At 38.3% G+C, this 26,537-nt stretch overlaps 1 protein-coding gene across 1 annotated transcript in view; it reads right to left on the bottom strand.

Moving 5' to 3' along the window:
* Positions 1-3,033: 3,033 nt before the first annotated feature.
* LOC126190931 (ADAMTS-like protein 4) overlaps positions 3,034-26,537 on the bottom strand; it is a 732,673-nt gene continuing 709,169 nt past the window's right edge. Inside the window, exon 14 of the mRNA XM_049931570.1 lies at positions 3,034-5,150. Within this exon, the coding sequence (XP_049787527.1) occupies positions 5,038-5,150 (113 nt within the window). The 3' untranslated portion in view covers positions 3,034-5,037. The remainder of the gene's footprint in view (positions 5,151-26,537) is intronic.

Below are 26,537 nucleotides of genomic sequence, written 5' to 3'. Positions count from 1 at the left end.
TGGTCAAACAGTACTGACAAAGAAGTTTTTGATGAAAAACACAAACTATTCTAGTCACAAACAGTGCACAAACCTTTCTTGAGCAATTTGTAAAACCACTCAAGATGACAATGATGACTGAAAGCTCTCGCAAGACACTAGCAATCATTAACAATTGCTGTACATTGGCCATATGCTGACTACATTACACCTCCTGCAGGCTATCTTGGCCATATGCTGGCTACATTACACCTCCTGCACGCTATCTTGATCTAAAGGTTTGCCTACCCTTGACCAGCAGGCATCTCTTCCTTTGTGATTTTTTTACAAATATCACAAGGATGTCGCACATTGAGGACACAATACCATTTACAAACCACCTGTCAATACACCAATTATTACATGTGTCACCACTGGACACCACCTATGGTTCTGAGTAGTATGTGCAAAACACTGCATGACCCTATGAACATTGCTTCAACAGCCACCTGGGATAAAGACTCCCCAATGGAATCTGTTTTTCTTATTCATATGTCATCACAGATGATCTTTCAGTTATATTCCATAATTTTTCAGGAGTGCATTCTGAATATTGTTAACTCTGGTACCAATATTTTGGCTGACAACTTTTCAGCCATTCTCAAGGTGAGTTGCTTGCAAGATTTTTAAAGCACCTCAGTAAATGATCATACATCAAAGATAACTTGATGCATGCATTTTTACTCCACAATGCAAAGTGTTTAAAAAAATCTCGCCGGCACCTCACCTCAAGAATGGCTAAAAGGTTGTCAGCTAAAATATCAGTACAATAGTTAATAATATCCTGAATGCACTTCTGCAACATTATGATATATTCAATCTGCCAGGAACACATCAAGACAGACATTTCAGGTGTCACCCTGGATTATGCTTTACTGTAAGCTTGTGCCGTGGATAAAACTATCCTCAAGTTCAACGTAGGAATCATCATTCATGGAAGTGCATATCACCCACTAAAGTTTTCAACAGCAACCTGCACAAGCAGTTTCATGCTGATATGAACAACAGAAGCTGACAGAAAAGGCATGTTCCTCCAGTGAACACTGTCAAAAGTCAACACTGAACTGGAGTATGACTTACATAAGATCTATAAAACTGAACGCCTTTATTAGGCAGTTAGTATTACAGCATACTTACATTTTCATCTTCACAAAATGATTTCCACATGTCTTACAGCATTAGAGCCACTCTGCAAAACTTAGGATGAGATATGGCAAGTTTGATGACATTACACAAGTTGATATTCATCCTGTAACTAATATGTTTTGTCTTCCATCTAATTTCTGGAATTTTATTTACTCAATGATAAATAAAGTTGAGAAATTCAGAAATTAATAAACAAATTAATAATATATTCATGGCGATTCATGAACGAGAGTAACAATAAATCTAAATTTTTTGTATCCCATTAGATTGTAGATCTATCTTCTTGTCTTGATTCAACTCCTCCTTACAATTAAAACTATTTTTCCTATGTGATCTAACAAGGATTATGTCGGTCAGTTCAGAGGTAGCCTCAGGAAAATGAGAGTTCTAAAACATTTACTGAGCTTACGTATCTGAAGTGCAGTGTTAATAAATATGTGTAACTGTCCTAATCCATTCATATTCCCAAATATCAGCCGAAGCATTTACTGTTGAACATCTATTATTAGAGCAGACTTTTGCCATTCCTGATGTATAATACTGTTTTCTCTCTAATCAATTAAGAGGTACCAAAAGCTGTCAAAATGTCTGTGAACTTCTTGTTATCCTGTCAGACGTACAGATGGATCAATCAATATAATTATGTGGATGTCTGGTGAGGTCAATAAGTACAACACGAAGCGACACAATGTCATATCACATGGCTAAACAACAGCAGCAGATTTAGAGACCTCTGCTCACTGTCTCAGCCTCACTTTTCTCAGCTGATATGCAGTACATGCCCTCCAGTGGACTCATTTAAGATGAGCTTGTGATATTTGATTATTTTTTGATGCTCAGTTGGACTTCGTTATTTCCTGTCATCAATGTTTGGCCCTCCGCATAGACATGTTGAATTCCCTAATGCAATACTGTCTCCATTGTCCATTAGACTTCATGTTGTACTTTCCATGACAGCATGAATGGTGAGTATGTGTACTGAGAGAGTGGTTTGTTTTTTAGTACTTCCCAGACTGGCAAAACTTGTGTTCTCCATCACCAATGTAAATCTCCAGAGAATTTTCATTGCCAACAAATATTCACTTCTAGAAGCCTTAGTTTCTGTATCATTCAAGGAGTTACAGAAGCTGTTATTTTCTGTGGTTTGTGTGCGCTTAATTGGTGTTTAATAAATCCTGTATTGCTGTAGAAGCTGATCTACAATTGACAGTAGAACTCACCAAATTAATCCAATAGTTATGAGTCAGTGATTTAAAAATGAGGAAAAGTCTGGCTGTGGGGGCAGCAGTATTATACATTTATGTATGTAATTATATGAATATAATAGAGGGAAACATTCCACGTGGGAAAAATATGTAATTATATGTAAAATATGTAATTATGTATGTAATTACATACACACTAGAATCATATGTCTTGATTTAATAGTTCAATGGATAACATCATAAAAGAAGGAGGAGGGATGAGTTTTGTATCTTCAATACCTCTTGTGCAAGTTGCAGGGGATAGTGGCTCCACTGTTAACACAATACTCAATTGACATTTAGTACTGTCAAAGTTATGTGTTTGTGTTGTTTAGATGTAATTTCATCCTTGTTCTGCACAGAACTTTATTTTTAATAGCTATTTGTTATTTAATGTGGCTTCATGCATCACAAATATTTCATAAATGCTGATGTTAGAAGAATAACACTGAAGTAGCACAAAAGACACAGCAACTGAAGAATAACATTATTCTTTGTGGTTGTGCCAACATTACTCCATAACAATAAATTAGCACATATTTATAATGGTTTACATTAACTTCAGCACTTTCACAGCCAATGTTCAACTGACAAAACTTCTCCACTGAACAAAATCACAAGTATCTTATAACTACTGTTAAATTTATTTTCACAGAAATAATAATTGGCACAATACTACATAAAGCTGTAAAATAATACAAAATGAAATACTTGGATCAACATACTCAAAGAACATTTCTGCAACACAATTTCATATAATTACATAACTTAATATTTACACATGTACAGAAAGGACAACGCTGAAAATTCTTCACAGTTCAGTTACAAGATGATCACTGTTCTTTGCTTTGGTGTCCTATCAGTCTAGCAAATAATCCTCAATGAAATGTTTTAATAACTGTTAAACTGTCACCAACAGCTCTTCTTAAATTGATAAAATAAGTTTTGATTTTGATTAACAAACACTGATATTATGTTTCATGATATGTCTACAGACAGGTAAACCCAAAGTTCATTAAGTTTGTGTTTCTATTTTTTTTTTTTTTTTAAAGTCACTTCAACATTAATGATCTATATGTCTTAGATGGACAATTTTCAGAGTTTTCAATACAATGATACCCTAGAATATTTCCTCACTCTGTATAAACTTGCAACATTATATCATCAGTCCTTAAGATGAATAACAGATTTCACCTTTATACTGAACATCATTACAGTATCTACAACTATCTTAAAGCACACAGAAAATTCAGATCTTAGAAATGAAAAATATCATTAAAATGTGTAAATAAATGCCCTGCATCTGCTGATTTACTGTTAGGACAGATGAAATTACAAGTCAGCCTTGGTACACCACAATAACTTCACTATCAATAGACAATACAAAAATACAGAATTTTCTTGTTGTTTCCCATTTAAATGTTAATTTGGGCACATTATATTGAATTATATAAACAAAAGACTGAATGAAAGCCACAATTTTTCCAAAATTATTTTACTGCTGCTTTCACAAAATGGGTTCACAGCCAGCACTGCTGTACCACATACACTCGGCAGGTTTATGTAATATTGTTCTCAATTTAATTAACACACGTATAAAATTTTAAGTATGCACCATTTTCTGGCCACACAATGCCAAAACTATAAACAAAATGACTGCAGGGTATCTGCAGGAGAATGTTGAATATATATTTTTCTATTGTAATTCACCATTGTGCTGCAGAATGGTTCACTGGACTTTCTTGGCTACCAGTTGTATTTTCGTCATCTCGAACATCAATTCAGCAGGCAAGAACAGTTTTACAAATATACAGATTAGCACTTCCAACGAGATGAAGCTACCGTCTAATTTCAATATTTTGATCTCATAAGAGTAAAGAGCATTACATTAAATGCTACAGTACAGTGAAAAATAATTGTTTCATAACCACAAGACAGATATCATTATCTACAGTAAGAAGTCTGTTTCTATGATTTAATCATAGTTGCAATTAGACTGAACACAAGTGATTTTGGTACAACATAAACTCCTTCTATCCTGTAACAGAAGCAACTCGAGCTGGCACTAATAACTATCACAAAACTTCTGCTGGAAATGTAAGTCTTACACCACAAATATATCTTTCTCTGAGTGATTATAAGGTTTATTACAGTCTGGCATTACTAAACTGTATTTGGTGCACTGTAACTGCCACTAATATGTGTAAATGCAGCACTTAATAAAAGTGCTAACTGCAGCAGTATTCCCAAAGAAAGAGTGCACAAGCATTCTTAAAATACATAAGTCATGCATGCATGAATAATGACTCATTTTCTTTGAACACATTTTGAAAAGCTGCAGGATGAATCACATGCATTGCATATCAAATGCCTAACATAAATTCACATTTAGTCATCAATTATGTGCCACAACACAAGGGACACCTCAATATGCCTAAAATCAGTCTGAGTAACAGTCAATTAGAACATCAAAATCATGTGCTCTGTATTATAATGATTCAAGCATATCATTATTTGTGACAAAACACATTGGCCCATACATTAAAAACCTCTTAATTAGTAACCAGGTAGAGGAGTAACAGTATGGTATTGACAGCATCCCTGTCAAGCTAATATTCACTGCATGCATTTAGAATTTCTTTCGGCAGGAATGGCAGCAGTTGTTATGATAATACTTATACTTGCAGAGTCGAGCTTGTACAACAAGGTGGCAGTTTGGAAATTTGTCTACACAGTCGTTCCCTGTAACAAAAATGAATTCTCATACAGTAATGCCCACAATGAAAAATTTTTCACACGAACTGTCAAAATTACTAGCAGAAATAAATTTTGCTTATGAACCAATAGCTGCTGTAAAAATCAAATGAGAACTGAAATGATTTCCAGTGACTAAATAATTGAAAGCTTAATTACTCAGAAACCCACAGTGTGGTATTTGATACAAATAATGACTTAAAGATAAAGGAAATAGTGATTACTAATCAGAAAATATAAATTAAAATCATGTAAATCCCTTTGGTGTCCTAGTGGATAACAAATTAACATGGACTCAAATGTACAGACAAGATGATAACATTTCAGACTTAAGTTTTCTTTGTAAAAGTATCCACTTTGATGACACTCAGACACAGATAATTTTGCAAGATTTCACTCACAGATACCTAAATGACTTTCTGGTCCATCGCTACAAATAAAGAATAAAACATAACATTTATACTGTAATGAAAGAATAATGACAGTATTGTGTGCAATCAATAAACCAACACATTATAGAGACTTCTTCATGTTTTTAGTAATTTGTATGTTGTTATCCATTTACAATGATCAGCCAGAACACTATGACACTTAGCTAATAGCTGGTATGTCCATCTTCAACACGGACAACAATGACAATGCATCATGGCATTGAAGCAACAAGGCCTTGTTAGGTCGCTCACATCCCAGATTTGCTAAATTGGGTGAGTTGGATTGCCAGCACATTAATTGGAACTCACCACTGTGTTCCTCAAATCATTACAACATACTCCTGGCCTTGTGACATGGCACATTATTATGCTGAAAACTGCCACTGCCATTGGGAAAAATGATTGTCATGAAGGCACATACATGGTCTGCCACCAGTGTACTATACTCCTTGGCCATCATAGTGCACTGAACATGCTACAAATGTTCCCCAGAACATAGTGGAGCTGGCGCCAGCTTGTCTCCATCCTACAGTACAGGTATCAAGGAGATGTTACCCTGGGAGACGACGGATCCACACTCTCACGTCGGCATGATGAAGAAGGTATCAGGATTCATCAGACCATGTAAAGCTCTGCCACTGCACCAATGTGAAGTGCCAATGGTCATGTTCCCATTTCAGTTGTAGTTGTCGATGTCATGGTGTTAACAATGACACACCCACAGGTTGTCGGCTGTGAAAGCCCACCGTTAGGAGTGTTTGGTGCACTGTGTGTTCAGATGCATGTCTGATGATACTTCTGCCACAATTTATTGCCTGTTCTGCTTTAACAGTCTGCCCAAACGACATCTGACATCTGTCATGAGGGGTGGCGGCCCAACCCCAAATATCTGGATGTGATTTCACCTTGGTTTTTCGACGTGTTGAAGGTACTCAATACAGCACTCCTCGAACAACCAACAAGTTGTGCAGTTTCTGTAATGCTTGTGCTGAGGCTCTGGGCCATTACAATCTGCCCTCAGTCAAACTAAGGTAGGTCGCATGGCTTCCCTATTCTAAGCACAGACAGGATACTCACTGATATTACGTGCACCATGTGTACTTCTGGCTAGCAGTCATTCCTTGCCAACTGAAACTGCTATTGCCTTGTTGGGTTTATATTGACAGTAGGTCAGTGGTCATAATGTTCTGGCTGTACACACTATAAGGCAGAGGTAGTTCAGTTGTACATCTGTAGAGCTGGTGAGCAGATCCAGTTAGTTAAGTAAGTTGGACTTTCATGTAGTGTTCTCCCACCAGTTATTGCTGGAATTACCATTGGCATCAACAAGCAATCAGAGAATGACCAGAGCAAGAGAAGAGGCAGTCATTTTGATCGGAGTGTAACTAATTAGCAGAACAGGTTAACTGGCAAGTTAATCAGAGTTTCTAACTACTGCATTTCACCTGGTTACGTAAAATCTTGTTTTTATATTATCATAGGTACCTACAAACAGCAATGGACATAAGTAAGAGTTTTGAACATATTATTTTGCTGTGATACAGATAACATTCGGATACTTGAGAATAATTTCTATACTCAATTTTTATCAATTTTGACATTGGCTGGTAACATGAGAAAAACTACTGCAAATTGAAGGTATGGCAGACAGCTTTTAAAACATAGAACTATATGGAATTTCCAGTTGCAAGGACAATAGCAGTGAACAGTGAAAGAGATTTGAAATATCAGAGCAAATGGCTGAGGATACACTTGCTACTAATCAATACCCATTACATGTTCTGGCTTGCTTCAAACTGATACTGAATTAATGTGTCTTTCTGCTTGGGGCCATTTTTCTAAAGTGGTGTGCAACAGCAGTGTGTCTTTCTGGGTATGCCCTTGCGCATCATCACAGTGTGTATTTGTTCTAATATTGGTTGTAAATAATTCATTACAGTTCAGCAGAGGTAACAATACCGTAACTACATTACTAGAAGAAAAAATATATACCGATTACTTTCACTGAAATTGGATTTAGATCAGAAAGGGGATGAATAATGCTTTCACTAAAACCAATGACCATTCAATGACACTGAATGCCTGACAGACAGCAAAGCTAAAAGTTAAAGTATGCAAAAACAAAAATAAATGCACTTGACTAAAGAGATGGATTGTTTCGGGTGGAATTGCTGAGAGAAGAAAGAAGGTAAGGGGGAACGCAAAGCTAAAAGTTAAAGTATGCAAAAACAAAAATAAATGCACTTGACTAAAGAGATGGATTGTTTCGGGTGGAATTGCTGAGAGAAGAAAGAAGGTAAGGGGGAATGGGTGGATGGCTTATGACTGGGAGCACAGGCATCAAGAAGGAAGGAAAGAAATGTGACAGCTCATGAGGGTCACCTTCTTACATGCCCAGAGATGAAGAACATTCTACCCACTCCCCACTACCCACTCCCAACATGATCTTCTGTCACTCAGTCAATCTACAAATATCTTGTTCCATTCTTATGTCACACCAACACTCAGATAAGTGCCATAAAGGTCATGTCCGTTTTGAAAATACAGGAGCAAGAGCTTCCCTATGGAACTACCAAGCACATCATATTGCAGCTGTGTCAGGAGCATATCCAACCCTATCAATGACACGGCCATCTGTGTAAGCAGTTAATCTCTGCACAGTCATTTATGTAAGAGTGATAACAAGCTGGACTAACTCAAATGAATGATCACCATTACAGCAGAGTTAACCACATAGTGACTTAATACACTGCTGAGTACAACATTCTCTACTACTACCATGGTCACTTCACAATTTGTAACATGTGGATTCACACCCTCCCAGCCCTAAACATCAGCTTCTCTAAATTAAATAGTCTTCAATCCCACACCCTCCAGACCTCAATCTCTGCTAGTCCCTGTTCCACAGCCACCTTCACCATTGTACCCATGTCCCACGCTACACTCATACTACTCTCTCTCTCTCTCTCTCTCTCTCTCTCTCTCTCTCTCTCTCTTCAGTCTCCCTCTTCTTCTGCTGTATATCCCTCTACTAGTCCACTACTCCATTTCACTGTATGCCACATGCAGATTCCCCTGCCAATACCATTGTGAGTTCACTGGTGCCTCACCCCTATCCTGTCCCCTCACAGACTTCAGCATCCTTCTGCACACCCTCCCTTTTCCCTCCTAACCACCTTTCTCCTCTAACAAACTCCATCCAATACAATCCCTCACTCATTATGTGGCATTGCTGGTACATTGTAGACATCTGAGGAAGTGTAACAACATTTTCAGCCTTGTTTATGACTGTGAATTTCACAGTTAAGGTGAAAGTATTAAAAACAAATACCATTAATTTGTACATGTCTTCAAATTAATACAGTGAGAGATGATGAAGTTTTCTCGGGCTTCCATCTGGGTAACTGCGTCAAAAATCCGCAACTTTTTGATGAGTGTCAATCTAATCATCTACCTGGATGGAAGCCTGAGAAGATTTCATCAGCAGTATACATCAGGCAAGCCTACATTCACAGTGAGAGATATCTAAAAACAGGGAGAAGGATAAAGCCATCATCAATCCGAGGCCTGGTTTGAATACCATACTGCTTTACTAGGGATTGTTCTATTGGAAGTGGTGTATTACTGCCTTCCTCTGTTCTTCTGACCTTAAAACTTACTCACTCAGTCAGTTATATGGAGTTATATGAATAATAGTACAGGTCACCATTTTTCGCATTAAGAAACACTAAAAGAAGCTAAAAATATTATAAGAGACAGCAAAAATTATAGAACTGACTGGGATCTGTACACTTTTCCACTGAACTGCTCATCCACTTGAGAGATACTTGTAAGTGCAAAACATGCTTAACTGAGCTTCTTAATTAGTATAAGCTTCTTAATTAGTATACTCATGTGTTGTTTCCCTTTTTGCTTGATTTCCTACTATACACCACACAGTAGTATTCAATACGGTCTACTGCTGGTACCAGTGGGGCATTTTTCCTTGCTTAAGACTGTATGACATATGTCTTTGAAAGTATAAGACAAACCATTTGCTGAGAACCAGTTATAGACCTATCATCTGGACCATGTCTTGCTTGTCAGAGTGTGAACATTTGATTAATTTGCTATTTGAATTCTCTTGAAATGCCCCCCCCCCCCCCCCACTTATGAGCCATTTAAACTTTAGTTGTAGTGATTAACTGCTGACGCATTCACGACACAGTACCACAGTCTAAAGCAGTGCTAAAAATGAGTAGAACTCATATACAGAGAGCTACCTAAGCTTGAAACTGACAGTAGTAAGATTTTTGGAGTAAATCTAAATGTATGTCAGAAGGACAGTCTAATGGGAAATGAAGGTGGTGTATTAATTGTACTGGACAAGAATTTCAGGTCCACCAGAGTCATCTCCAGACATAACCAAAAGCTTCAGAGAAACCCTCAGCTCTCTAAAACATTATGTTCCTGCATGTTACTGCCATCACTGGAGGAGACTTCACTAATGCATAATGCTTTCTCTGAAAATTTCTTGGAACAATTAGTTTGGAAGCTCATTTATGATGAAAATATATTACATCTAATGGCAAAGAATAGACCTGACCCCTTTGAGAAGTTCTGCATTGAATTTGGTATCAGTTGCAGAAGTTGATTATTAAAGTAAAAGAGAACAACTAAACCAAGTAGAACGTCTTAAATGTCCACTAATACAAATAGGGATGTCCAGTAATACAAATAGAGATGCACTCATGTCATACCTCAGACAGGAACTTGAAATATTTACCTCTGGGCAGGAAAATGTAGAGCAACTGTGACTCAAATACAATCACTGGATGGGAATATCCCTCAATGGTAAATAATTGTTGTAATTAAGCTTGGTGATTACTGCACAATATGTATAAACTGAAGCATATGGCTACAGTGAAAAAAATGCTGAATGAAAAGCATTTTGCTGTTAAGAGGGCAATGCATGAAGCCTGCAATAAATACCGTAGTAGAGTCTTATAGAAAGATTTCTTACAAAATCCAGTACATGAGGGCTGTTCAAGAAGTATCCAGCTTTTATTTTTAAGTTCAGAATAAAATTCAGTTTTCAGTTGCAAATATATTTTTATTTCACCCATGCTGTTGCCACTGTTGGAAGTATTGCTCGGAAACCTATTTTGGTATGGTGCACAGCTGTTCTGTCAAATGCTGCATAATGTCAAATCCTGCATAATGTCTTCCCTGTTCTGAAATATGGTCCCTTTCAGAGCCTCTTTCAGTTTAGGTAAAAACCAGAAGTCGCTCAGTGCTAGGTCGGAGGATTTGGAGGCTGACAAACCAGAGCCATATTGTGTTTGGCCAAAAAACTCTCGATTAATTTCGAATGATGCATGTATGTGCTATCATGGTGAAGGTGCCAACTAGTCGGTGCCTACAAACAAGTCTGGTTGTTTTCATATTACTGCTTTATTAAAACAATGTAGAACCTCTTGGTAGTACTCCTTATTGACATTAATATGTTCTTGTGTGGGCTTGTGATGGACCACACCACTGTAGTCAAAAAAGATGGTCAGCATGACTTTCACACTGTTGTTGCACTTCTTGTTTTTTGGGTCTTGGGGATGTTGGATACCTCCATTACGATGAGTGAAACTTTGTTTCTGAGTCATACCCACAAACTCAGGGCTCATCACCAGCGATCACCCAGCATGTCCTGTGCAATTTCCAAATGAAGTGGCTTTGCTCAGTTGTTAGCAACTTTCACACAAATTTTGCTCAGATTCTCCTAGGGTTCAAATGTTCCATTAAAATTGAATGAATGGATTCAATACTAATTTTAACCTTGTCTGCAAGTCATGTGATCATGAATTGTCTATACTGCATCTCCAAGTCCTCTCTTTTGTGGATGTTGAGGGCCTAACTGAACGTCCTCACTCTTCACTGATGAGTGGCCATCTTGGTGGTACCCATTGCTTCATCCCCAAACACTTGTCAAACCTTGTGGGTTGTTTCAATTTGAGAATCACCAAGCTTAAAATAAAATTTGATGCAATAATGTTGTTCCAATTTTTCTTTCATTTTGCCCCCAACACAAAATCGGATGACTACTGCTAACATGTGTTGACTTACTAATAGCTAGCCAGTGACTTGCAGTTTCTGCAGTCATGAAAAAAGTCAGGCTTGAGTACTACATACGCCTACAAACATAGAGATCATGCATGGCTCAACACCTACATTGGTTTTATCAATAAAAAATAAGCTCAGATACTTTTTGAACAGGCTAGTACATGTAAAGTCTGTCAGTGGCAGAAAAGTTAGTTTTAGACAATAATGGATGACCCTGGAACTGAAGTTGAGTGTAGCAAAGCAAAAGCTGAACTTCGTTTTCAAATGTTTCTTTACTAAGGCAGATATGGTAGCACTGGCCCAGTTTACTTCTTGCACCACTGCAGAGATGAGTGATATGAACAGTGGTGTTGAGAAACATCTGAAATAGTTTTTAAAAAATTTTTAAAAAGCCTCTAGAACCCCATGGAATCTCTGTGATGTTCTGCACAAAATTTGAAGCTGAGTTGGCTCCATTTTTAGCCATACATAATGTAGACCAAACTGAACAAAAAACTGTGCCTAGTAGTTGGAAGAAAGCATAGGTTACATCCATCTACAAGAAGGGTAGTAGAAATGATCCATAAAACTACTACTCAATTTCATTTATATCCATTTGTTGTAAAATGTTAGGATGCATTCTGAGCTCAACCATTATGAAGAATCTTACATAGAATGACCTCCTCCATGCCTACCAGTGTCGATTTCATAAATATAGATCATGTGGCACTCAATTTGCACTAATCTCACATAACATCCTGAAAGCTATGGATCAAGGAAATCATGTGGAAGGAAGTGCTATGTGAAAAAAATCTACACAAGCACATGGTCGCAAAAGTGATGTAATGATTGGAAACATGCCTTAAATGTACAGAAATTTAAAATGTTACTCTTCACAATACTCAGAAATGTAGCATCCTATGACTAACATATTAGTGAGTCATAATTTCAATCAACCAAGTCATACAAATACCTGGGAGGGGTGGCTCATATCCCCAACTTTGGAGATATGAAATGGGATGATCAGTCATAGGTAAATCAGATGGTGGACCTCAGTTCATTGCTAGGACACTGGGATAATGCAGTTAATGATTTTTCTTTTGTGGGCGACCATACCCGTGCACTTTTTGAATTATTTTTATTCATTTATTTCACACAATCACGATTTTGGATTTATAACCATTATCAAGGGCAATTTGAAACGTCTATGTTAACATCAGTAGATGTATGGATCTGATGAACTGTCAAATATACATTATAATTTGGTAATGTTTATTTGCTATGCCCAGTTTCAGCCTTATCATGTCATTGATATGTACTCATGTACAACTGTTTTATAAGACCAGATAAGTGTTATTTCTATAATGACATGTCATTTAGTCAGGTTGACCATGAGAATGTCTATGAAGCCAAAATCATGAGTATATGAAATAAATGAATACAAATGTACAGTCAAATGGTGGAAATTTCTTAATAATAATGTAATTAGTCTACACACAAATAAGCTGCTTCATCACATGTGCATACCATCTTAGAATATTTCTTAAACTATTACTCAAGAGCTTGGCGTGCCAAATAGGAATCACAGAGGATACTGAATCTATAAATAGAAGGTCAGCTTGATAGGTGACTGATTTGTCTGACTCAAAAGAGAACATCAGGGTAATACTGAAAACCCAAATTGGCTGATGCATGAAAACAGAAACCAGGCATCCCATGAAATCCTACTCAGAAAGTTTCAAGAATTAGTATTAAGTGAAGAATCTAGGAACATACTTCAGCCTTCTATGTACTACTCCCACAAGGACCTAAAAATGAGATTATACTAATCACAGAGCATACAGAGGCATTAAGCAGTCATTCCTCCAACACTCCATATGTAAATGAAAGGCAGGAAACCCTAACATATGGGAAACAGGAAGTATATTTTGCCATGCACTTCACAGTGGCTTGCAGAGTGTGTATGTAGATACCATCTAGAACTCTTTCAGAGCAATGTTTCTATTTTTGTTTGGTTGGTAATGATTCACCATTTTGGCTTACTTCTTATGGTGCTTTGTTTTACTATTTATTACCAGATCTGGCTAATTTACCGGCGGGAGTGGGCGGCATCAAATTTACAATATCAATAAATTACCATATAAATGATGTACAACATTAAAAATAATTTAAACAAATTAAACATTTTACTGAAGAATAATTTTTGTTCAACATATAGATGGGCCACCCAGAAAGTAAGAGAATCAACAAGAAATCAACAAGAATCTATACTGATTCTATAATGAATTTGTGGCTACTGAATTTTTGGCCAAGTTAGCCCCTCTTCTAATTATAATCTATCACAAATCCCTCAAACAAAAAACCATGCCCAGCTCTTGGAAAAAGGCATAGGCCACCCCCATTTACATGAAGGGTAGTAGAAGTGATCCACAAAACTGCCATCCAGTATCCAGTATCCCTGATGTCGATTTGTTGTAGAATCTTAGAACATATTCTGAGCTCAAACATAATGAGGTATCTTGAACAGAATGACTTCCTCAATGCCAACTAGCATGGATTTTGAAAAATCTATCATTTGAAACTCAACTCATGCTTTTCTCACATGGCGTATTGAAAGATTTGGATCAAGGCAACTAGGTAATGCTGTTTCCTTGATTTCTGTAAAGCATTTGATTCAGCATCCCACCTATGCTTATTGTCAAAAGTACAGTCATATGGGGTATCAGGTGAAATCTGCAACTGGGTTGAGGACACTTTGGTAGGGAGGACACAGTATGTTATCTAGGATGGGGAGTCACTGTCAGATGTAGAAGTAACTTTGGGTGTGCCACAGGGAAGTGTGTTGGGACCCTTGCTGTTTGTACTGTATGTTTTGACCTTGCAGACAATACTCACAGTAAAATCAGGCTTTTTGCAGATGATGCAGTTATCTCTAATGAACTGAAATACTGAATAATAATAATTTGAAAGAAGCTGCATAAATATTCAGTCAGATCTTGATTATATTTCAATGTGGTGCAGAGATTGGCAATTTGTTCTAGATGTTCATAAATGTAAAATAGTGAAATTCACAAAGCAAAAAAAGTAGTATCCTATGACTACAATATCAATGAGTCACTGCTGGAATAGGTCAACTCATATAAATAGTTGAGTGTAACACTTTGTAAGTATATGAAATAGAATTATCACATTGGTTGTCATGGGTAATCTAGGTGGTAGACTTCGGTTTATTGGTAGAATACTGAGGAAGTGCAATCAGTCTACAAAGGAGATTGCTTACAAACCACTCGTGTGACAAGTCCTAGTATATTACTCAGATGTGTGGATCCGTACCAGATAGGACTCACAGGGGATTTGAACGTATACAGAGAAGGGCAACACAAATGGTCACAGGTTTTTTTTCAGTCATGGGAGAGTGTCACAAAAAGATACTGAAGGAAATGAACTGGAAGATTCTTTAAGATGGATGTACACTATCCTGAGAAAGCCTATTAACAAAGTTTCAAGAACTGGCTTCTACGAATATACTACAACCCCCTAGGAACAGGAAGAAACCCTAATAACTGGTACAATAGGATATACTCTCTGCCATGCACCTCACAGTGGTTTGAAGAGTATAGATGTAGATATAGAATCAGTCCCTTAGAGTCCCAAAACACAGGTGCCATGATCTTTCTCGCTGACAGCATCTGCGGACACTTCCTTGGTTTCTTGCGACAAATTGTGTGTCCCCATTCCATTAACTGCATTTTGTTTCACAACTGACATGCTTCACCCAAGTCTGATCCCCAGTTAGGATACAATTGATATCTTCATTACCGTTTTTCTCGTAATCTTCAAGGAAGGTAATTGCTGCAGCCAATCTCTGTTTTCCTGTGGTCTTCCATTGGTAATTTGGAAACCCATATAGCACAAAATTTGTAGTAACCAAGTTTCTCTGCCACAACTGGAAGCACCAAACTCCATGAAATTTGAAGTAAATGTTGTAAAAATTCTGTCATTGTGGAATGACAATTTTCATGAATTTTGTCATTGATTTTCATCACCAGTTCATCAGTCACAAGGCTAGGGCTACTACTGTGGTCGTCATCTTGGCATGGCCACTTTTAAAATCAATGCACCACTGCCTCACTTGGCTTTCACTCAATATCCCTTTTCCATACACATCACAATGATCACAATAAATTTCAATTCGTTTGCAGTTTTTTGCCAACAGGGCCTAATCAAAGAACACACCTGACAAGTGTTGGGATTTTCTATTGCAGCACACATTTTAACACATCACAGAAAGCAAAGCAGCAGAAACAACAATCACACACTACCACCGCTGGATGCATACTGAGTGTAGGAACTGTATGGTATCAAGATGGTGGCTGTAGCCCTGCCCATCACTGCATCATCTGTTGCTCTCTAGATAGCCTCTGTATTTCATCAATAAATGCTAAATTTGGAGAAAGTTCAAGAGACCCAGTTGAAGTCCATAGGCATTATGGTAGTGAATTGTACATAACTGTGCACGGTATATGGTTAATAGATATTGGTCTGCAATTACTATTTTCAGTCTCCCCAGGAGGTATCCAGTATCTTGCAAACATACTCAGTGTATCCATTCTGTGAAAGTTTGTGATCTATTACAAAACATAGCAACTTTACAGTTTCCACATGATCCATGCATTTGCCTTTGCTGAGGCAGAATGCCATACATATTATTTTCCTTCATTTATTTTGATCTTGTTTGAGATGAGCCACTCCTTGGCATTCTGAATAACGTACCTAGTTCCAGCACTGCATGAGTAGAATTATTTCTTTTGTCAATGACAGTAGTGTCATTGCCCAATTGTAGTGTGTGGCCATCTTAGCTTAGGTCATTCACAAAAATGAGAAAAAGGAGAGGCATTCTGATAGAACCTTGTGGCATGCCATGCTCGAACTTCTGTTCTGGAATGTTGCTCCTTGGACCAAAACAATCTGCCATCTGTTTACTAAGTAGGGCTCAAGGATAACTAGTGTGTACCTCTCACAATATTAGCATTTTACCTTTGTGGGTAAGTTCTTATGGGGATGCACTCAAATGCTTTGCTGAGATCACATTTTGTGATTGCCAGAGACTCTCTCTCCCCAAATTTCATTTTCTTTTTGTGTTAATCAAGACAGTTTCAGTAGTAATTGTGGACTTTCACTTTCAAAAACCATGTTGTGCATGACAGAACAGATTGTTTTACTCAAAGTAGTTTCAAATTGGACTTTCAAAAACAGATTCCACTACTCCGGGTAGGCCTGGCATGATTGAGATTGATGTATAACTTGATACTTGGCAAGGAGGCCTCCCTTTTTGTAAATTGGTACTAGCTAGTTTCAAGAAGTCTGAGATTTCTGTGGCTAAGCAATTGTTTACTGCTGTAGTTAATGGATGAGATAATTTTCTTAAGGATGGTACAGACCATCCTATAAATATTTGCACTCTAATGGTTTATATGCTTTCACTATTTTCATTAAGACATTAGGTTGCACTTTCTTTCAGGTTTCCTTTTTGCAATGTGTTTTATTAATTACAATAGCAACAAGATACAAACATATATCTGGGATTTCACCTACAGTATTTTCTGTCACTTTAATAAAGTAGCTGTTAAAATCATTGGGTCTTTAAGCTTTTGAGGAGGAGGTGTGCTTTTTCCTGTGCTCGGTCACTAGATTCCAGGCTGCCTTGCATGTCTTATTGGCTTCTCTTAAGAGTCTATCATTTTGTTCTTCTTTGCTTCCTCTACTTATTTCCTGTAAGGTTTTTAGGCTGTAAGTAATTACTGTCAATCCAAGTGTTTAGTTGCAAAGTCTGCGTGGCTGCATTGGACAGGTCAATCAGGATTGCCACAATTCTTTTTAGATTAGCTATTTTCAGTGTCCAACATGGTACATATGTGTACAAATTATTTGGCAGTTTTTGTCTATTTTTTTATTTTACCATGTGACTCTTAGGTATCAGTGGGAATGTATCAGCAAACTTGGTTTTCAGTGTCAGCATCACTAGGTACCATTTCTGTAATTTTCTGTTACCAGTCAGTATCAGACAACGCAGCCCAGAAAGCTCTTAATTTTCCCTTTGCGATAACACTTGTGTGGAACTTATAATGTGAATGCCATGTATTTGATTATTGATAAATATCTTCATTTGTAGCTCCTTAATTTGTGCACTTTCATCAGCCAGCACTTTTTTTTTTTTTTTTTTTTCAAAAGTGTTACTAATAGTAAATGTCCTGCCTTTCAACATAATATTGACATATTCACATTTGGTAGCATACAAAAATGTCTTTTGTTATTGGTGCATTATATAAGTTTCACATTTTGTTGCCATAGTGAACAGCACTTTTTGTGGCTAGAGCTACAGGATAATTACTACCAACATTTTGATGTCGTCTTATTTTTACTATCTTAGCTACTCACTAATCTTGTGTGTTCGAGTCATCAGTTAAGTATGTAATTTTACTCATGCCATTGGTTGTATTATGTCTATAATATAATTTTTAGCATGATGACGAAGCTTTCAGTATATTTGGCATACATTGTGATTTTTTTGGTGTTGATTTTCATACACTGCTGGAAAAAAATTAGTACGCCTGGTAGGACGATGTTGATTTTGATCCGACGACAGCATATGCCTCTTGAGGGACAGTAGAAGTACTGATAATGGATTCAACATTGTCCATCAACAGTGGCACAGCTGCCAGAGCACAACCTGTGTCTACTCTTTAATAGGGAATGCTCACAGCCAGAAGGCTCAATGTGGTGTTAATGTGTGAAGCAAGCATGCAATCATGCCACAGAAAGGCACTCATGATTCCTATGGACAAATGAGCAAGTTTGAAAGCGATCAAACTGTGGCCTTCCAAGTGGCGAGATGATCCTTTTGGAGAATTGCCATACAAGTTGCACGCTGCATCAGTTGTGCAACAATGCTGGTATTAGTGGTCATGTTAACACACCGGTAGAAAAGGTGGATATCCACACAGCACAGATGCCCTCCAGGAGCATCATGTAAGGTCAGCAGTATCATATTATACAGCTACTACAGCACAAGTAAGAGGGATTGTGAACCCAGGTGTATCAACACAACTGTTTATTAGCAGTAGGACTACGGGCATGCACACCTCTTGCCCATCTTCCCTCACACCACTGCGTCAAGGGGCACGGCTTGACTGGTGCCATCAGAGAATCACTTGGAAGACAGGATGGTACACCGAGGTCTTCAGCGATGTAAGCAGATTCCACCTGCACACAAGTGATGGTCGTTTGCAAGTACAATGTAGACCTGGTGAGTGCTGTCTCATAGAGTGCATTCATTCAATACGCACTGGCCTCAGGCCTTATGGTCTGAGGTGCGGTAAGCTACAACTCCCATTCACCTTTGATATTTCTGGAGGCACTAAACAGCACTTGCTATGTGCAGATTGTTGATAGAAAAAATGGCTCTATGCACTAAGGGACTTAACTTCTGAGGTCATCCGGTCCCTAGAACTTAGAACTACTTAAACCTAACTAACCTAAGGACATCACACACATCCATGCCCGAGGCAGGATTTGAACCTGCGACCGTAGTAGTCGCGCGGTTCCAGACTGTAGTGCCTAGAACCGCTCGGCCACTCCTGCCGGTGAGTGTCGTTAGACCCATTCTTTTGCCAGTCTTGCAATAACAATCTGATGTTTTGTTCCAATAGGATAGTGCTTGCCCACACACTGCACCTGAAACTCAACATGCTCTGCAAGACATGCAATAACTTCTCTGGTCATCCAGATCTCTGGACTTGTCTCCAGACAAGCATGTGTGAGATATGATGGGATGAGAAGTGACTCGTGTGACTTGTCAACCAACAACTTTTACAGAATTATGTGAACAAATCAAGCAGGCATAGAATACCATATCTCAGGACAGTATCCATCATCTGTTCAATCAACTGGATGCTCAAGTCAGCACCAGAATTGCTTGTGCAACTGATCTATAAATGTAATAATTTCATGTACTCCACATGCACTGTTCCCACAATAAATTTTGAGTGAATTGGAAACATCTAAAGGAGTGTACTAATTTTTATTTCCAGCAGTGTAGTTGTAGTGTGTTTTGTTACTAGGTGACATATTACACATACTGCAGTATCAACAAGCACCTAGATTGCAGTGTTGTTTTTTGTTCTCAGGTATCTGAGCTTTTCAGTGTTATTAATTCAACTATACCTATGCTTGCAGGGGTTTCCCATTTGATCACTGTTGCTTTCTGATAGAGGGAATCCCACATATTACCTGATAAGTCCCCCCCCCCCCCTCCCCCAATGAACCACGGACCTTGACTTTGGTGGGGAGGCTTGCGAGCCTCAACGATACAGATAGCCGTAGCAACCACAACGGAGGGGTATCTGTTGAGAGGCCAGACAAACGTGTGGTTCCTGAAGAGGGGCAGCAGCCTTTTCAGTAGTTGCAGGGGCAACAGTCTGGATGATTGACTGATCTGGCCTTGTAACACTAACCAAAATGGCCTTGCTGTTCTGGTACTGCGAATGGCTGAAACCAAGGGGAAACTACAGCCGTAATTTTTCCCGAGGGCATGCAGCTTTACTGTATGATTAAATGATGATGGCGTCCTCTTGGGTAAAATATTCCGGAGATAAAATAGTCCCCCATTTGGATCTCCGGGCGGGAACTACTCAAGAGGACGTTGTTATCAGGAGAAAGAAAACTGGCGTTCTACGGATCGGAGCATGGAATGTCAGATCCCTTAATTGGGCAGGTAGGTTAGAAAATCTAAAAAGGGAAATGGATAGGTTAAGGTTAGATATAATGGGAATGAGTGAAGTTCGGTGGCAGGAGGAACAAGACTTTCGGCCAGGTGAATACAGGGTTATAAATACAAAATCAAATAGGGGTAATGCAGGAGTAGCTTTAATAATGAATAAAAAAAATAGGAGTACGGGTAAGCTACTACAAACAGCATAGTGAACGCATTATTGTGGCCAAGATAGACACGAAGCCCATGCCTACTACACTAGTACAAGTTTATATGCCAACTAGCTCTGCAGATGACGAAGAAATTGATGAAATGTATGATGAGATAAAAGAAATTATTCAGGTAGTCAAGGGAGACGAACGATTTAATAGTCATGGGTGACTGGAATTAGACAGTAGGAAAAGGGAGAGCAGGAAACATAGTAGGTGAATATGGATTGTGGCTAAGAAATGAAAGAGGAAGCTGCCTGGTAGAATTTTGCGCAGAGCATAACTTAATCATAGCTAACACTTGGTTTAAGAATCATGAAAGAAGGTTGTATACATGGAAGAACCCTGGAGATACTAAAAGGTATCAGATAGATTATATAATGGTAAGACAGAGATTTAGGGACCAGGTTTTAAATTGTATGACATTTCCAGGGTCGGATGTGGCCTCTGACCACACTCTATTGGTTATGAACTGTAGATTGAAACTGTAGAAACTGCAAAAAAGTGGGAATTTAAGGAGATGGGACCTGGATAAACTGAAAGAACCAGAGGTTGTACAGAGTTTCAGGGACAGCATAAGGGAACAATTGACAGGAATGGGGGAAAGAAATACAGTAGAAGAAGAATGGGTAGCTCTGAGGGATCAAATAGTGAAGGCAGCAGAGGATCAAATAGGTAAAAAGATGAGGGCGAGCAGAAACCCTTGGGTAACAGAAGAAATATTGAATTTAATTGATGAAAGGAGAAAATATAAAAATTCAGTAAATGAAGCAGGCAAAAAGGAATACAAACGTCTCAAAAACGAGATCAACAGGAAGTGCAAAATGGCTAAGCAGGGATGGCTACAGGACAAATGTAAGGATGTAGAGGCTTATCTTACTAGAGGTAAGATAGATACTGCCTACAGGAAAATTAAAGAGACCTTTGGAGGAAGGAGAACCACTTGCATGAATATCAAGAGCTCAGATGGAAACCCAGTTCTAAGCAAAGAAGGGAAAGCAGAAAGGTTGAAGGAGTATATAGAGGGTTTATACAAGGGCGATGTACTTGAGGACAACATTATGGAAATGGAAGAGGATGTAGATGAAGATGAAATGGGAGATATGCTATTGCATGAAGAGTTTGACAGAGCACTGAAAGACCTGAGACGAAACAAGGCCCCCGGAGTAGACAACATTCCATTAGATCAACTGACAGCCTTGGGAGAGCCATTCCTGACAAAACTCTACTATCTGGTGACCAAGGTGTATGAGACAGGCGAAATTCCCTCAGACTTCAAGAAGAATATAATAATTCCAATCCCAAAGAAAGCAGGTGTTGACAGATGTGAAAATTACCGAACTATCAGTTTAACAAGTCACAGCTGCAAAATAGTAACGCGAATTCTTAACAGACGAATGGAAAAACTGATAGAAGCCGACCTCAGGGAAGATCAGTTTGGATTCCGTAGAAATGTTGGAACACGTGAGGCAATACTGACCCTACGACTCATCTTAGAAAAAAGATTAAGGAAAGGCAAACCTACGATTCTAGCATTTGTAGACTTAGAGAAAGCTTTTGACAATGTTGACTGGTATACTCTCTTTCAAATTCTGAAGGTGGCAGGGGTAAAATACAGGGAGCGAAAGGCTATTTACAATTTGTACAGAAAGCAGATGGCAGTTATAAGAGTCGAGGGGTATGAAAGGGAAGCAGTGGTTGGGAAGGGAGTGAGACAGGGTTGTAGCCTATCCCCGATGTTATTCAATCTGTATATTGAGCAAGCAATAAAGGAAACAAAAGAAAGGTTTGGAGTAGGTATTAAAATCCATGGAGAAGAAATAAAAACTTTGAGGTTCGCCGATGACATTGTAATTCTGTCAGAGACAGCAAAGGACTTGGAAGAGCAGTTGAAAGGAATGGACAGTGTCTTGAAAGGAGGGTATAAGATGAACATCAACAAAAGCAAAACGAGGATAATGGAATGTAGTCGAATTAAATCAGATGATGCTGAGGGAATTAGATTAGGAAATGAGACACTTAAAGTAGTAAAGGAGCTTTGCTATTTGGGGAGCAAACTAACTGATGATGGTCGAAGTAGAGAGGATATAAAATGTAGACTGGCAATGGCAAGGAAAGCGTTTCTGAAGAAGAAAAATTTGTTAACATCGAGTATAGATTTAAATGTCAGGAAGTCGTTTCTGAAAGTATTTGTATGGAGTGTAGCCATGTATGGAAGTGAAACGTGGACGATAAATAGTTTAGACAAGAACAGAATAGAAGCTTTTGAAATGTGGTGCTACAGAAGAATGCTGAAGATTAGATGGGTAGATCACATAACTAATGAGGAGGTATTGAATAGGATTTGGGAGAAGAGAAGTTTGTGGCACAACTTGACTAGAAGAAGGGATCCATTGGTAGGACCTGTTCTGAGACATCGAGGGATCACCAATTTAGTATTGGAGGGCAGCGTGGAGGGTAAAAATCGTAGAGGGAGACCAAGAGATGAATACACTAAGCAGATTCAGAAGGATATAGGCTGCAGTAGGTACTGGGAGATGAAGAAGCGTGCACAGGATAGGGTAGCATGGAGAGCTGCATCAAACCAGTCTCAGGACTGAAGACCACAACAACAACAACCTGATAAGTAAACCAGTGAATTAATGTGTCAACATTACCATATATAACACAGGTGTCAGCCTGTCAGTGGGGTTCTTTGCAGAGTTTTTCATGGGTCAGAGAGTTGTCACTGATGACAGTGCATGATTCAGGTTTCATGACCAATGTGAGACGAATGTTTTGGACATTTCTCCAGATAATGTTCCACTTCAATTGAGGACATTTTTCTCAGAGTTGCTTACAGTGGACTGTTGCTGCTAGGATATTATAAATGTCTCATTCATTAGTAGTTTTGGTATGGGAACGAAGTGTTTCACGACGAGAATGTTTTACAAATAGTAGTTTAGGTATGCCCACCCTGCTGTTTATGTATGGTAGTGTTTCCGGAAGTAAGGATATAAAATATTAATTTAGTTGTTTACTCAGTGGTGTGGTACTTCTTGGCTTACATTTGGGATTAGATTTTGGATTAGACTTAGACTTTGCTATCTGTTTTTGTATGTGGTTAATTAAGAGTGTTCGGTGTTTAATGCATCCTTTTGCAACTGGTAGAATTAATTCATCAAACTGTACTTTTAAATATACTGGCACTCAACAACAACCAGCAAAAGCCTCAATGGAATTTGTTGGCCCAGGGAGGTGGGATAGGAAGGATCTGCACCATGCAGTATAGCTTACTTGCTAATGATATGTCTACGGTGCTTTCAATTTTTGACGGAACTGCAGTTCCCAGTTAGAATGAAATTTCAAGATGGTTCTTATTAAGTTTAATATATCTCTCCAGTTGTAAATTATCTGAGCTGGAAGTCTGTTGAGGTAGAGGCCAAGTGACATACACAAAGTGCTCGTTTTGCACCAGTCCACGCTGTAAGTAACATTGATGCCTTGTTCGATCTTTAACAGAGTCATACTCTTTGTCCTGTGCTTGGCACCTGTTGCTGTTCTGAGAAAATGTGCTGACTTTGCGATGTCTTCTGGTCATGAGTTTACACACATCATTTGCTTATGTTATCCCTGACATTGATGTTTTGAAGCATTACACCTTGTGTCTGACATATCAGTAACAGTTCATTGGTGACAGCATACATTGTCATTGAGACAGGACACCCATTCCTCATGGAGTGAGGGGGGGGGGGGGAGGATCTTTGCCCAACTGTCCAATGAGTAAAATCTTGGAGCTGGCATTTGTGATAAGTTTCACAGTGAATTTGATCAGACAACCACCATAACCATTTGCTGGAGAGTCTGCAGTAGGTATTCATGAATAAGGCAGTTGAAAGCTTTTACAAAGTCAATGAAGAGTAAACCACCTTTGGTTTTGCTATCTGCTGTAACTGCTATACAGTATATGCTTGATAAGTTTTGTAAAACCCCCCAACCTAATATCAAAAAGCAAACTACATGTCCAGGGCCTTCATTCATAACTATACATTGAAAAAGCACAAATCAACCAGGTATCAAAAAATTAATCTCTAGCAAAAACATACAGTGAACCAACAAACTCAGTGAACATTAACAAAACAAAATCACACAAAACCAGCAGTAATACAGTGTGGGAAACTCTTGCAACCAATGGTAAACACAGAACTTCACAATACCGAGACAGGCTGGTAACAAGTATGTTACAAGAAAGGAAAGACGGTACACTTTTCTATTCAGCAAAATTCATCCATGATGGTTAAACAAACAAATGATCATAAGAAGACTACCTTAAACACACTAGCAGAGCACAAACAGCCATATAAAAGTCACTTCAGAGCCCAAAACAGAATGAAAACATCGAAAGACCCATTCTTCAAAACTTCTGCTATGCCACCAGCAAGAAGTTTCAAAATTTAAACAACAATAAAAGCAGAACAACAACTGAAAATTTAAGTAGATTTTTACAAAACACTTTTCCCATTCACAATAACATGGAGAAGCTGCATTGAAATGGCCTGTTTCAAGATTGATGTTGACATCTCTGAGTGTGCATGCTGCAGTTACAATGCTTTCTTTATCCAGGTGAGGAGCAATAATGATACATTCCAAGGCTTTTCCCCAAAACAGCTTCCACACTCAGTTTGTCTGCGTATATTATTATTTTGAGGTCAGCATTTAGTAGTGAGATGGGTCTCATTTGCTGTAGGCCTATCCTCATGGTGATTTCCTTTTTGGGTATTAGACAGTCCCTTGGCTATTCAGCCAGTATGCCATATGTCATTTGCCAAGTCCAGAAGTGAAGCTCTAAGAATGTGCCAGTAATTTTGGTAAAATTCAATGGAAAGCCCATTAGTAAACAGTGATTTTCCTCTCCGGACTTTGAAAACTGCTGGTTTCATCCATAAAGCTGTCTTCTGGTATGAGGTTGTTTTCTATCTTCAAAAGTACTTTTTCCCTCAGTTATGCATCAATAGTTGGTAACTGGTAAATATCATAGAAGCAGGCATGCACATAAGATATTATTTCATGTGGTGTTTGTAATAGTTGTCGAGATCCGTCAGCAACTTTGTTGATCATTGTAGCATTTTGCCATTGTACTGAATATAAAATATGGAGGAGAGGCCATTTTCATCTTTGGCCATGTCTTTCAGTTTTGGATCTGATAATAATGGCTTCCAGATGGTGTCATTTGATATTCATTATTTTGGGTTTGTATCTTTTAGTTTTGCATCAAGTGTCAGCATTAAGAACGTTTCCACTTTATAATTCTCAAAGACATTGGCAATAAGATTCCACTGTCTGATTTTGCAAGAAATATTGTCATGAATGGTTGATAATAGTAGTGTTGGTTTGGTATAACAGAACCACAAATCCAGAGCACTGGCACTTATATTTACATTGAAGTATCTGCTGCCATTTCTGGTGTATCAAGTCACTGAGAAGATGTATATTGAGCTTCCAATATCCTCTGCCATGATATACAGCCTGCCAATATAAATTAGTGTAACAAAGGTAGGCACAGTAATCAGAGATATTAATAGTGGCAATGTCGTAGTTTATGATTTTGCTATCAAGCTCAGGTGGAACACAGAGACTATCTAACCTTCTCGCCAAGTCAGCATATGTAGCCATATAAAGTAGTTGCTCCCAGGTGTAACTTAGGCATAATCCATGAACAAGGTGTTTTAGTTCAGGGTACATGCTCATATTTGGAATTTGACCCTTACTTCAAATGATGCTGCCAATAATTAACCCATCTGTGCAATTGGTGAGTAATCCCAGATTACTCACACAGAAAAAGGCTGCTCCATGTTGACAATTGTGTCCTCCAAGAGATACATAGGGATATGAAATCTGATCATCCTTAATATTC

The sequence above is a fragment of the Schistocerca cancellata genome, chromosome 6 (genome assembly GCF_023864275.1).
Source record: "Schistocerca cancellata isolate TAMUIC-IGC-003103 chromosome 6, iqSchCanc2.1, whole genome shotgun sequence".
NCBI lineage: Eukaryota > Metazoa > Arthropoda > Insecta > Orthoptera > Acrididae > Schistocerca > Schistocerca cancellata.
This window is presented reverse-complemented; position numbering and strand designations above follow the sequence as displayed.